The 13,523-nt window shown below is 31.6% G+C and overlaps 1 protein-coding gene across 2 annotated transcripts; it reads right to left on the bottom strand.

The window, feature by feature from the left end:
• Positions 1-1,234: 1,234 nt before the first annotated feature.
• On the bottom strand, positions 1,235-5,554 carry LOC112327635 (uncharacterized). 2 transcript variants are annotated; one of them, XM_024601938.2, is made up of 6 exons: positions 5,366-5,554; positions 4,535-4,971; positions 3,297-3,607; positions 3,135-3,191; positions 1,982-2,397; positions 1,235-1,710 (listed from the first exon to the last, which is right to left on the bottom strand). In XM_024601938.2, the coding sequence occupies exons 2-6, from the start codon at positions 4,915-4,917 to the stop codon at positions 1,480-1,482; spliced, it is 1,398 nt and encodes a 465-aa protein (XP_024457706.2). In that variant the 5' UTR covers positions 4,918-4,971; positions 5,366-5,554; the 3' UTR covers positions 1,235-1,479. The 2 variants fall into 2 exon arrangements, with proteins under 2 accessions (XP_024457706.2, XP_024457705.2); XM_024601937.2 differs by having other exon boundaries at positions 5,370-5,554.
• Positions 5,555-13,523: the final 7,969 nt, after the last annotated feature.

The raw sequence follows: 13,523 nt of genomic DNA, 5'->3' as shown, positions 1-13,523 counted from the left end.
ATATCTCAATATTAGTTGCCTTTCTACAAGTTTCAGTATGATTTGCCTATTTGTAAATCATTTCTTTTACTGATATAGTTTAATGTCTTTTTCGAATGATGACAAAGGATAGATGAATGGACATAATATCATTTTATCCCAGATAGACTAATCTAACATCACTTCCAAGGAGGAATTAGAGATAGCCCTTCAGCCTTCTATAATCCAACCAATTAGCAATAAAAGCTTGGTAGTAAAAATTGAAAAAGAATAATTACATGACTAGAAATGCAAGAGGGTCAAATCCCAGATAGGCGCGTGTATATTTATTTACTCCAAACTATTTTTCAATGAATGTTCCCAGTAGGATAACACTTTTGGCTGCAAAAATACAAAAAATAAAAAAAATTGTTACACATCATGAAGGATTGCAATAATTGTAATCTTACTTGATGATATCAAGAATAGCACCATGGAATTCATCGAATGTCTTGGTATTTTTGTCCACAAATTGCTTATAGAGTGTTCCCATCACATTACTTTGTCATCTGTGTCGAAGGCATGGACAGCGCTACGAGTAAACAATTTAGCTCATGATTATTGACAATCTTAAACTCAAGCACATATGCGCATACCTTCATCAGAATCCGAGAAACGAAAAGAAGAGGAAAGAATAAAATAGGATTGACTCGAAAGTAAATAGGAGGGCAAAAGGAAAACACCAGCAAATTGTACCATTTTGCAAACTTGAACAAGAATAGATCCAATGGTGTAGAATAGAAAATACAGATGAAAAGATGGGAATATCTTGTTGAGTTTGGAAGTCAAAGTTCGAAAAGGAAATGTAAAATCTTTTAACTGGCTTGAAAATGTTGTTTGGTACAGGGAGGAGCCAGTACAGGTGGTGTGATTGCTGATAGAGCCCTCACTACCCTGCTTTTCCTTTTCGAAGCTCTTTGCGGTTGAAATTTATTTCTTCAAAGAAAGTAAATTCCCCTTCACTTCCCTCCTCTCCTAAAGGTGCAGGTAGTATTAATAATTAAGAAAATAACTCCTGCCAACGTTTTATTTTACCATGTAATATGAAAGCAACTCAGCCAAGCCTTCATCCAAGCATATGCCTTTCTTACCAAAAAGTATCAATGCAAGAAGATGCTTGTGCAGATTGAAACAAAGCAAACACAAAACTGCTGAAAAACACCACTGGCCTAATAAGACCTTTGGGAATGTAAAGGTGCAATGGCGACAGAACCCATTTTTAATGAATGAGAACTAATGTGTATCATGGCAATATAACAAATCACATCAAAACAATAGTATTCGAAGTTCAAACTTAGATATAGTGCACAAAGTGGCAGGAGATTGATAGTGATTTACAGAATAGGAATTATATACTTGATTTGCAGCAGAAAGGAAAGGAGAATAGAGAGAAGATACGTATCAGGATAAGCAGCATGTACAATTTTAATCACGGCAGGTGCCATTGTTTTTTGGAAAGCCTTATTTTTTTCTCGCCCGCTTTTTCTTGTAATTGGAAACATTAGACCTGGATTTGGGAAGTGATTTTCCACCAAAAAGGACACGAGTCACTAGCATCTCTTCTGGCAGGTCAGGATCTGAAGCTTGGACTGTTTGCTTTTCCATTACTCCCAGAAGCTTCTCTGCTAGCCCAATGTCAAAATCTTTTAACTCTTTCACTGCAGCATTACGTATCAGAATTTCTTTCTCAGCCTGAAGATATGAGAAATAAATAGTCTCATAAGACTTAAGTGTGGGCAAGTAGCCTCTCCTTGACTTAAAACTGCAGTTTCAGGCACAAGATCTCCCATGTTGCACTCAGACATTTGCTGAGATAAACCTAGACTTAATGCATGCCACCTTCCCGTGTGTGTGTGTGTGTGTGTGTGTGTGTGTGTGTGTTACAACAAAAATAGAACTCCCATTTTATTTCCACAGATGAGAGAAAACAAAGTAAACTATAAATCACAGAAGAAACACGTACATTTCCACATGAAACCCCACCCTGAGGTTGGCCAGTGTTCTCAATCATATCAGATCGAGAGGTGGCCTCTCCATGACTCGAAATTGCAGTTTCAGGCATAAGATCCCCCATGTTGCACCCAGACATATGCTGAGTTTGTGTATGTAGCAATCTATCTCCTATTTTTGGAACTGAAGCAGGATTTTGTTCAGAACTGGTCAATGCATTAGATGGTGCAAGTAAGCTCAAATTATTGACAGAAGAAAATTTCACAGGATTTTCACTAGCCACTTTGTCTGCCCGGGACTTCAACTTATGGACTTGTGATTTTAGCACTTCAATCTGTCTAAGGATATGTTCACTGATGCAATCTCTGGACTGAATACACGTCAATCCATCTTGAGTCCCAAACTCATCATTGTCATTTATTGTCTTGGCTGCAAAATCACCATCCATATAAGAGCATTAAGAACCCAATAACCTTGCAGAATTTTCATCCACAACAATAGTCAGGATACATCTAGTAGTCTTGTGTTTTTAAACAATAATGTCTTGAACAATATGAGTGGGTGAGTGCAGATGGATCACCTGCCCATAATAGCAATTTACTATTTCAGAAGACAGCAACTACAATACCAACTCAATATTTATTAGCACTAACATTAGCACTAACATTTCCCTTTCTAAAACATTTTAAATTATTGCTCTCATTAACCTGAATGATTGCAATGTTCCTAGCCAACATGGAATTAGAGAAATATTTCAAAATTTCCTGAAAAAAAATGAAGTGATGCAGAGGAGAGAAACATAAATCAACAACTAAAACCAGTGAAAGACAGCACACATGAGGCTCCTTGCAAACAAGAGATCTTCGATATAGACAAAGTCCTGACATGCCCCTATTTAAAGAGATTGAAATGACACTCCTTTATTTAATTTTTTTTTAAAAAAAAAAGAAGCTCGAAATTTATAAGCAAATAAAGTCAATTAGACATGCTAGAAAAAAAATTTTGTAGAACATATTCTGTTAGCTTATATGGTAAATGCAATTGGGAAATTTCATATAAAATATTTGCAGGAGTATATGTGGATGATATATTCTTTTTCATATATCTAAACTAAGTAACCACAGTTATTCAACAAAAGTAAAAGTAAAAATTAATGTTTTTGTTACCTGGGTTACTGCAACCATCATCAATAGAAGCACCATCAGTAGCAGACTTCTTATTTTCTGGTCAATACAGAAAAGAGAAATTTAGCACCATCATATTTATGGCAAAATATTGTAAGAACAAAGTTATAAAAAAACACAAGCAAGAATTGGAAAATTTAGCACCATAATAGGAGAAAAGGTTATGTTGTAACATATATGATGCTACATCCTCAGTCTCTTCAAATCTCTTTCTTTTCTTTCTCTTCATTGCTTTCTTTCTCGTCATACAAGTAGAAAAAGGCAGTGACTTCACAGGAAAACCTCCTTCCATAAATGTTTCAAGATCAAAAAGTTTTCTCTGTTCATCTTCTGCAATTTCTCTGTCATACTTAAGGGCTTGGGACTGCAATTCCTTAATTTTCAATTCTGCCCACTTAAATCTCCACATGAGAGGATGAATAAATCTCCTCCAATGGTCTGTCAACTTTTTCCTCCTGAAAGGTTGGAAACACTCACAAAGTTGCATGGGAAACAATATTTGAAAGTTAAATTGAGCAAACAACACACATCAACATAGTGGAAATGAAAAGGTAAATATCATATGAGCAAATATGCAAAACTCAGGAGAACTTGGTTATCGTGAACACAGCTATTCAAATCCATACCAAAAAGAACGAACCACGTCAATCATGTTGAAGCATGTTGAAAATTGCTATAGCAGAGATTTAAACCATACAATGATTTGATTGTGGATATGTTTGTCAGTGCTTATTCATTGAGAGTAAATCGTGAATGAAAAGAACTTTTAGCAGAGGGCAATCATCCGAACCTTTCAACAACCTTTCAGAGATTGGGAGATAGGATACATCCAGTAGCACCGTAAACAATGTCACTGGTGCTCCTATGATACAATTAATGTGAATTTCAAAAAGGATAACTGAAGTTACCATTAGCTATGAATTCTACAGAAATGCCAAAAGGAGGCCTTATTACTAACCTTTCAGCGAAAATCAGGACAGTAACAAAATTCATACCCTGGAGGACCAGATACTGTATTACATGGGTCACAACGAAGATTTTTTTTTTTTTTTCCCTCCCAACCCTAACCCAAATTTATCTTTTCAGGCCATTCAAACTGCAAAATACAGCTTTAATTTAATTCACATAACAAGATGAAAAAGTTAATAGATGAAAATGAAGAAGACAATTGCAGATGATTGCTTAAGTTTGCCTCTAAATAATTTTCAACTTTGCAATTTCACCAAGAAAGGATAGTTGATAACTGATAATGGTTCATAATTGTTATTTCATGATGGGATACTTTAGGAGTAGTATTATTAATTGATTTCTCAAGTTGCAATGCGTGCAGATGAGCACTAAATTATACAGGCATAAAATAAATCAATCAAACTAATAAATACCTCATTTTAAATGAGCCACCATATCCATCAAATATAGACATCTGTCCACCTCCAACAAATAACTGTGACTCAACTTCAGTATCACTTAACCCAGAAGAACCATTCTTAGTCTTAGATTCCGTGTCCCCAAAAGAACTAATGCTCTCGGTCACAGCATCATCACATCTAGCTTCATTTTGCTCATTGTCACTGACAGTAGTACAGTCAATTATATTAACCTCCACATCCTCACATCTGGCTGCAGCTGCCTTAGCTCCATCACCATGTAAAGCTTCTTCTGCATGATAGCTTTTGTCCTGGAAATTACTCATACATTGTATGAACTTATTATCTTGTGGATCTCGAGGCATACTCTTATTCTCTTTATTAGCCAAAACTTCCATTGCAGCAATCGGTTTGTTTTTTTATGTCCAAATCAGGACCCATATTAATGTGCCCTGCAACACAATACCATTCTCTTACTCGGCTTTTCGATTGTCATCACCCCATCATTAATAAATTCATATCAATGAAATAAATTCGTTTTACTATTAATTCTTTATTTCCAAATTAACAGAAAGCAATACCTAAACAGATTCTAATATACATAATGGCATCAAAGAAAGAAAGAAAATTACTATAAATTAATTAATTATTCAAGATTGAGCAAAAATAAGAAAACTTTAGCAACCAAACAGGAATTTCACCATGTGAAATCATTGAAATTGCATATCATATTGACATCTAATACAGTTACCAAGAACAAGAATGAAAATGAAAATTCAAGATATAAAACCTAATATTGAAATTGAAACCCTAAACCCTAACAATTAGAAAATATAAGGTAACTACCTGCCTGAGGAAAGGTTTCTGGGACTCTGATTATGTGAGGGTTAGAGAGGAAAGATTCACCGCCGGTGTAGGCTAGGCCGGCCGGAGACTGAGTGTTAAAGGAGACGGGATTTTATTTATTTTTATTTTTTTTGTGAGGGATGAACGGAGGACTAAAGGCTAGTGGGGCTGTGAAGTAGCTTCGGAAACAACTTCGATGGACGGGGTTAATATATGTTACAGCTGCTTACACGATAATTATACAGGTGGCGTCCAGTTATAGGCACGTAGGCTGTATAATGTCCAACTCAGCTGAGGCTCTGTTTGCTTTTGCTGTTTCTTCCCCCCACCAAAATGTTTCCATTGTATTTTACCCGTCTAAGTCTAAGGTTATATATTTAAAAAAAAAATAGATATAAAAGCTATTTTAATAGATATACAAGTATTTTAATATATTTTTTTATATATAAAATATAAATTAAAAATTTTATTTAAGTATGTGATTAAATAAATTGATAACCATCAAAGTAAATAAATGAAAGAAAAGATCGTTAATAATAACTAAAAATATTTTTATAAAATTAAAAGATAGATGTAGATAAGATATTTGATTATATAAAATGAAATATTTAGTTAGTTGTGTTTATTAAATTTATTTATTAAAATTAATAAAAGATAATAAAAATAGAAATGCATATTAAATCAGTTGAATAAAATAAAAGAAAAAAATATTATGCATAACCTAACATATTAGAAATATTATTTAAAAAAACATATTTTTATTTATAAAAAATAAAGTTCATATGTATAAAAACCTAAAAAAATATAGATGAATCAGTATAATATTTTTAAAAATTAAATACACACAAAACAATTTTTTAAAAAACATTATTAAAAAAAACATGCAAAACTCATGGCATACGTCATGAGACCAGGATAAATTAATAAACAATAAATTGAATAAAATCACAAAACCAAACTTTCTCTTAAAAAAAATGTAGAATGATGAAATCAAAAAATAAAATGAGCAAAAAAAAAGAATGTCGAACTGTATTAACTTTTCAAACCCGTGACCCAGACCATTAGATCATAAGCACAACAAGTACATAAATCATGAAATTCAATCTTCAACAAATCAAATGTCAAATGATGAAATTAGAAATAAATGAATTAGACAAAAAGATCTAAAACAAAAAAAATATAATTAAAAGAATAAGGGTAAAAAACAAATTAGAAGGCAACTATAAATTTTCAATTGAAGGGTTAAATTGAAAAGAAAAATAACTTTAACAAAAGAAAAAACAAATCAAAATAATGAAGGTCAAATTGAAAAAAAAATACAACATAAAATTTAATTGGATTATGAAATTGAAAACCAATAAAACTTTAACAAAAGAGTCGAGGAAAAAAATTAGAAATCAAAAGAATAAGGACTGAATTGTAAAAAATAATATATGATAAATTGTAATTAAATGACTAAATTGAAAAACCAAAAGAATAAGGACTGAAATTAAAATATAAAAAACAAAGAGGATTGTCGCACATAGACGCTCGTGTGAGCAACGTCGTAGGGGTCAAGTAGTTGTCATCTAGTTGTTTGGTTTAAAGTTACTAGGAGACCTAGGTATACTGGTCTTTTCAGAAATTTCAAAGGTAAGGGACTAGTTGTGGCTAAGAAAGGTATTAACATCCTCTAATGCACCTTACCTAAGATGAGTTGAATTGTATGATCTATATATGGTTTAAAGGTTTTGATGTGTTCCTAGCTAATGATCTGTCTATGATTCAGAATAAAAATTTACTCTCATAAATAAATCTGGCATTTCAAATTTATTATAAGCATTTATGTTTAGATAAATTCTTATAGGAAGGTTCAATGTAGGTGCCCTGGCAAGGTTCACCTATCTTGGAAGGCGAAAGAGTTCTCCATAACTCGTATATTATGGTAAAAAATACTCTCAATTTAAAAACATGAATATCTAAAATAATTCTGAAAATTTTATAGTCAACTCCTAGTATTTAAATATCATCTTATTTATAAGTCCAACATTTATGACAAGATGTTGACCATTAATTTTCATGAATTAAAATTTTTAGAGTTATTGAAATATAGACCAAAATACTTTGGAATATTACAAAACTCTTGTAAAACTCATGCAATATTTTAAAAAAAAAAACATACCAAAGTATTTTAGATTTTTTAAATAGAAAAATGCTCAAATAATTTTAAGGATTTTTTGTCATATGTAAGAAAAAATTTATATTTTTTTATAATTTTTATTACGTTTCTTTTTAGTTTTGTTTGGAAAAAAAAACTATTTTTTGTAATAAAACTCCCCAAAACAAGCCTAAGGAATGTTTGCAAAACACACCATTAAACAAAAAAAAAACCTTTAGCAAAAATATTGTTGGCCAAACAAAGCCTTAGCCATTGATTCAATTTTGACCCAACTGAGTTGACCATAAATCTTTGGTCCCACCATGAACCAAACCAAAGACATGGGTTTGACTCGAAAACAAGCCAAAACACAAAAACCAAACCAAAAACATATTAAACTTGTCGGAAACACAAAAAAACTCAAAAAATTGGAATCAAAACCCAGAGAAAACAAAGAACACAGATGAACATTCAACGTGATTCTAGCAACACGAACTTTAAACTAGACTAGATTTCATGAAATAAAAGGAACATAAAGATTGTAAACCATATAAGGATCAATAATTAAGCAACAAAACTCAATAACTATCACTTAATAATCTTAGTCTGATAAAAAACGTTTTGATATAAAAAACAAAAACCTAAAATTAAAACTCACAGAAAACAGTTATTGATGTCTAATGATGTCATACGAATGTCAAGATGCAAAGAAATAAAATAAAACGGGTCAAAAACTCGTAGCTAAGGCAATGTTCTTAGGATGAACATGAAGAACACCGACCCAGATTTTACCTAGAAATGCATTAGCCTACTGCCAAACCCAGAAATGCATACCAAGCCTCGAAACCGAATCTTTTTGGTTCACACAAACCACATTGTCATAGTCATATACATTCAAATCAAAACAAACAACAAAAAACAACTAATTATTAAAAACATACATGAAATCTCATTTTCTAAAACTAGAAAATAAAAATAGCAAGCTTATCTATGCATTTTGGATTCAAAATTGATTTTCAAAACATATTTTGGTCATGACCAAAGCCTTATAAACTAGCAAAAAAATAAAAGACAAGCCCTTACCTATTTTTCAAGTCAACTCAAGCAGGCCACATGAACTCTGACTCCACTTTTAGGTTAAGAAATATATCTTTAAATTCCTAAAACAACTACTGCCCTTCTTTGCTTTCCTTCGTACAGATTTGTTTCCACAAACTTATTGCCCTTTTAAAGATGAAAAAACCTTTATGTTAGGCTCGTAAACGTTCACAACTAGGGTATTTTCTCAGTATTTCTCCCTTTTTTCTCTTCTCTTTAGCTCAAATTTCTAAGGATATTTATATGGTTTTCCTAAGGTTTTTGATGGATTTCATCAAAAATTGATCAAAGCTAGTACTTTGATCACAATAAAAGATTTATGGATAAAATTTTACAACTATAACCTCTATCCTTCAATGGTTTTTGCAATGATGGTTTTAGCGTGGGTGGGTTTCCTTTACTTTGAGACAAAGACATGCCCTTCTAATTTTGGGGGAATGATTTATAGCCCTTGATAAGAACCGTCTAGGAGCTTTGAAGTGTGAACACACAAAAAAGTTAGGTGGTTTTGCACCAATGGGTATCTCAGTCAAGGCTGATCATCGTGAATGACAAAAAAAAAAAAAAGATGAATAGAGGTTGAATAATGCATCATTTGGGTTAAACCCTAGAATTTAAGGTTTTAAATTTGGGATTTGCCAAAGTTTCAATTTAGTCCATGTTCTCTCAATTGTGGCACATGCACCTTTAATGGACACAAAACTTTTAATTCCATACAATTTAACCTCTGTCAAACTCAAATATCAACTTCAAAGTTTAGCGTCATTTTTATTTTGGTCCTTGATATCTGATTTGTTGAATTGGACCTCTAATTAACCTCAAACTTTTAATTTTTTTCAATTTAGCTCTGATTTCAGTAATTTCTACCCTTAAAATTATACGTCATTTACATGTTGGTCATTGGTCTTGAATTTCTTCAATCAAACCCCTAATTGGTTACAAAACTTTAATTGTTTTCTTAATTAAGCCCCTGATTTTGCCAACTAAGCTTTTCAAAGTCCAATTTCATCTCCCAACCTTCAATTTCTACCAATTAACACCCAAATTGACTCTAAAAAATTAATTTTTCTTGTTATTAAGTCCTCAATAAAATTAATTAAGTCTTCCAAAATCCTCATTGAGTCCTTACTCATCCAGATTTGTATTTCTTTACCCCAAATACAAATATTTTCATCGAATGGGTTTTTTGTCAATCGGAATTGGGTCATCAATTTTTCCAATCTTGTACATTCTAGTCTTTTAACTTTTCACTTGTCGTTTTGGTCCTTTACCATCAACTTGGATAATTCTTTGGGCTTTTCTTCATGTGTATCCTCTTGTATTTTGGATTGCTTTTTCCTTTTTTTTTTTCTTTTCTTGATTTTTTTGTGGAGTAAAAAATGGGTAACAACAAGGAAAAAAAGGTACTTTTTCGGGTAAGATAGAGAAAAAAAAGAGAAAAAAAAACCACCAACAACAAACAACCCATCATTTGTCATCTCACGCCATACCAAAAGACAGACACGATGGCTCTTCCAACTACATAGTAGAAGGGCAAGTTGACTACTGGGATGTATTGCGTAATTCACCCAAATAATGTGGACACTAACCACACGCCATCAATGTTTTTGAATAAAAAATTAATTATCCATCATAAAAAGACAAAAATGCCCTCCATGAGTTTGGGAATTACAAAAAAAACATGTATGATAGGACAAAAATGCCCTAAAATGTATGCCTTATTTTTTTTCTTTTTCTAAGAGCAAAGATGTCTTTACTATATTCTAGAAAAACAAAAAAAACCCTAGATCAATAGTTTTAATTTATTTTTATCTTAGAGGTAAATAAGTCATTTTACTGTTTAAAAATTTTGGAAGAGACAAATACACCCTCTAATAATCTTTTAAAGACCATTGGGCTATTGGAAAAGATAAAATTGCCCCCAACACCAAGGTTTCCATTTCTTCAACCGAAAGGGAAAATGGTAATTTTACTGGAACATTCTACAATAATTTATGTCTAATGTTATAGTGAAAAACCTATGCTCTATATATATTTTAGATGTGTGTGTACATGTATGTATTAAAAATCATAGGACATCACACACACACACTAAGTATATTATCTCTCGTTATATAGTTTATCACTAGTTTATAGGCACATGTTACGCTATGGATTGGATAAAAAAAAAACATAATAAAAAATATTCAGGCTATATAGAATTATTTAGCATTGTTGTCAAACCTGGCCCGACTAGTCAATTTTAAAACCTTCTAATCCAACTTTTTATTTAGCCTGAGTTTAAAATTAAACAATAGGAGAGTTGGTTTGAAATGACCCAATCAACTCGGTCAATCCAAAAGCAACCCGGCTGATTAGTAAAAAAAGTATATTGATGAAATTGATTGAAAAAAAAGCCTCTCGACCCAACTTCTTACCTAACTCGGTTTAAAATTAAATTGTTTGAAAGTTATCCTAATGTGACCTAGATTGCTTGATCAGTCCAAAGACAACTCAGCTGACCGAAAAAAAAATCATGAGGATGAAATTGAGAAAAAAATGATGAAATTGATAAATAAAAAAAACCCTTTCGACCCTACTTTTTACCTAGCTCGAGTTTCAAATTAAATTATGTGAGAGTTGTCCCGACATGATTCAATCAACTTGGTTGGTTCAAAGATAACCTGGATTATTGTTAAAAAAAATATGAGAATGAAATTAAGAAAAAAAGAACTTAATTAAAAGGAAAAAAGAAGGGAAATGGAAAAAACATATGAGCTAATTTGATAAAAAAAAAAAAAGGAACATTAAAGCTCCATAAGTTTTCCCAAGTTTTCTTAGTATAGTAGAGTAATTTATTGAGTTTTCTACTAAACAAAATAAATATAAATATAATCATATGATATTAAGTACATATTGTATTTACAATATTTAATGAATACTTTATCATGTCATATTCTTGTCATGTCACTTTTATCATCATTTATCATGATTGATTATCATTTAGATTAAGAGTTTTTATTAATAAAAATAAAATTTTTGGAAATAAATTTAATAAATAAGCATTATAAAGTTGTGAAAAGTTTAGGATTTGATTCAACTTTTCATGGCTATATTTCTTGTTGAAGTATTCCTATAAAAACAAGTTTTCTATCATAATAAAGAGATCCTTCGATATTTGAGATAGCAAATGTACATGAAGAAAATAATATATAAGAATGTATGTTTGTTGAATGAATTGATGTGGAGCTTTTGATTGAGTTTTTAAGGCAGATTTGATGATCCGAGATATTTATAGACATTGATCGTGCCACTTTACCTTGTAAAGAGTGAAGTAATGATAGAGAGCAACCTCGTGGTGCATGGAGAAAAATGAGTACTGATGAAGAGGTCGGTACTCGTCATTGATTATGGTGTCTCGCTATGTCATTGATGAAGAAGTAGGTGCTTTTGCTATGTACAAAGAATTTGTGTGCTTTAGGAACACCAATGAGGTGGTTTGAATGTGTGTAGGTATGTATTAGTGGATGGTATGCAACGCCCCCTCTGACTTCTTGAAACTCAAAAAATACATTGAAATATATGCCTGAATAAGATTACTAGATCGAGATCCAAAAATATCATGGTTAACCAGTCAGAATTGAAGAGTGTTAAGTTGGGTTGTTTGGCCATTTAGGGCTAACCTAAATCCTTAAGAATTCTAGCCATTTGGAATTGGCCAAATGGTTCGGAAGTTTTTTTTTTTATGCCTCATCAATGCATCACTGACAAATCAATATTCAATTTATAGCATTATAACCAATTATAAAATCTTACTAGTTGTGGACCCGCTATGTCGCATACTTGATTTTTTGTTTTTATTTGCATAAAAAAAGATGTTCAAGTACTGCAAATGCATTTCAAAGAAGGAAAAAAAATTCGTGACTCGGGTTGTAGACCTGACTAGATCAAATAAGTTAGTTATATTTTTAATTAGGTGATAAAAAAAATAGGCAATGACATCATATGAACCAAATAAAAAAATTGATCATAATAACCTTGGAAATTTTTTTTATAAAATGAGATAAATAATGTAGCTCAATTATTAGCCCATTAAATACAAAAGAGAAAAATTAGGTAAAAAAAGGACCTAAAAAAATTGATTCGAGTTAACTTGATTTAGCATGACAAGTCTGTAAACCCGATAATTAGAGTCAGGCCAACCTGGGTTATCCTGGTAAACTCACGGTCCAGGTCATGAGATCAGAGTAACCCGATAGAAAAGAAAATGACAAAAATCACAAAGCATATTTTAAAAAAAAAAAACATTGTCAACCGCATTAAATTTTCAAATTTATGACCCGAATCATTAGACTAGAGCATCTCATCTGGAAAAACCATGAAACTTAATCCCCAATTAATCAAAACATTAAAGGATTCAAAACCAAAAATAGAAATTAAAAAAATAAGGATCAAAATTGAAATACAAAATAAATTTTATCTTTGATTGAAGGGTGAAATAGAAAAGAAAAATTAATTCAACAAAAGGACACAAAAAAAACCAAAAGAATGAGGATCAAAATTGAAATATCAGATACAAATCAATTTTTAATTGAAGGGTGAAATTGAAAAGAAATATCAATTCAAAAAAATCAAAAGAATAAGGACCGAATTGAAAAAAATATATATGATAAATTGGGATTGAATGATGAAATTGAAAAAACAAATTCTACAAAAGGGAAAAAAATTAGAAAAAAAAAATAAGGACTAAAGTTGAAATACTAACAACAAAGAGGGCCAAGTTGTAATTTTCATGGGAGGAGAGAGAAAAAAAATGGCACATCTGCGATAAACCAGGCCAGCACCATTGGAACCCACAGCACCAACAGAAAAAAGACGTGGTGACGCTTATAAAGACACTATGAAAGGGTATTTTCGGATGCTAGGAGGTGTCGCTCACACCAC

This window comes from Populus trichocarpa, chromosome 5 (assembly GCF_000002775.5).
Source record: "Populus trichocarpa isolate Nisqually-1 chromosome 5, P.trichocarpa_v4.1, whole genome shotgun sequence".
Classification (NCBI taxonomy): domain Eukaryota; kingdom Viridiplantae; phylum Streptophyta; class Magnoliopsida; order Malpighiales; family Salicaceae; genus Populus; species Populus trichocarpa.
The sequence above is the reverse complement of the archived record's forward strand: the minus strand, read 5'-3'. Positions and strand labels throughout refer to the sequence as shown.

Excerpts from the sequence above, each read along its gene's own strand:
- LOC112327635 (XM_024601938.2), bottom strand. The coding sequence starts at position 4,917 with ATGGAAGTTTTGGCTAATAAAGAGAATAAGAGTATGCCTCGAGATCCA. Across the intron at positions 3,608-4,534 it reads GGTGGCTCATTTAAAATGAG|GAGGAAAAAGTTGACAGACC; the intron begins GTATTTATTAGT and ends CCAACCTTTCAG. Across the intron at positions 2,398-3,134 it reads TGATGGTTGCAGTAACCCAG|CCAAGACAATAAATGACAAT; the intron begins GTAACAAAAACA and ends GTGATTTTGCAG.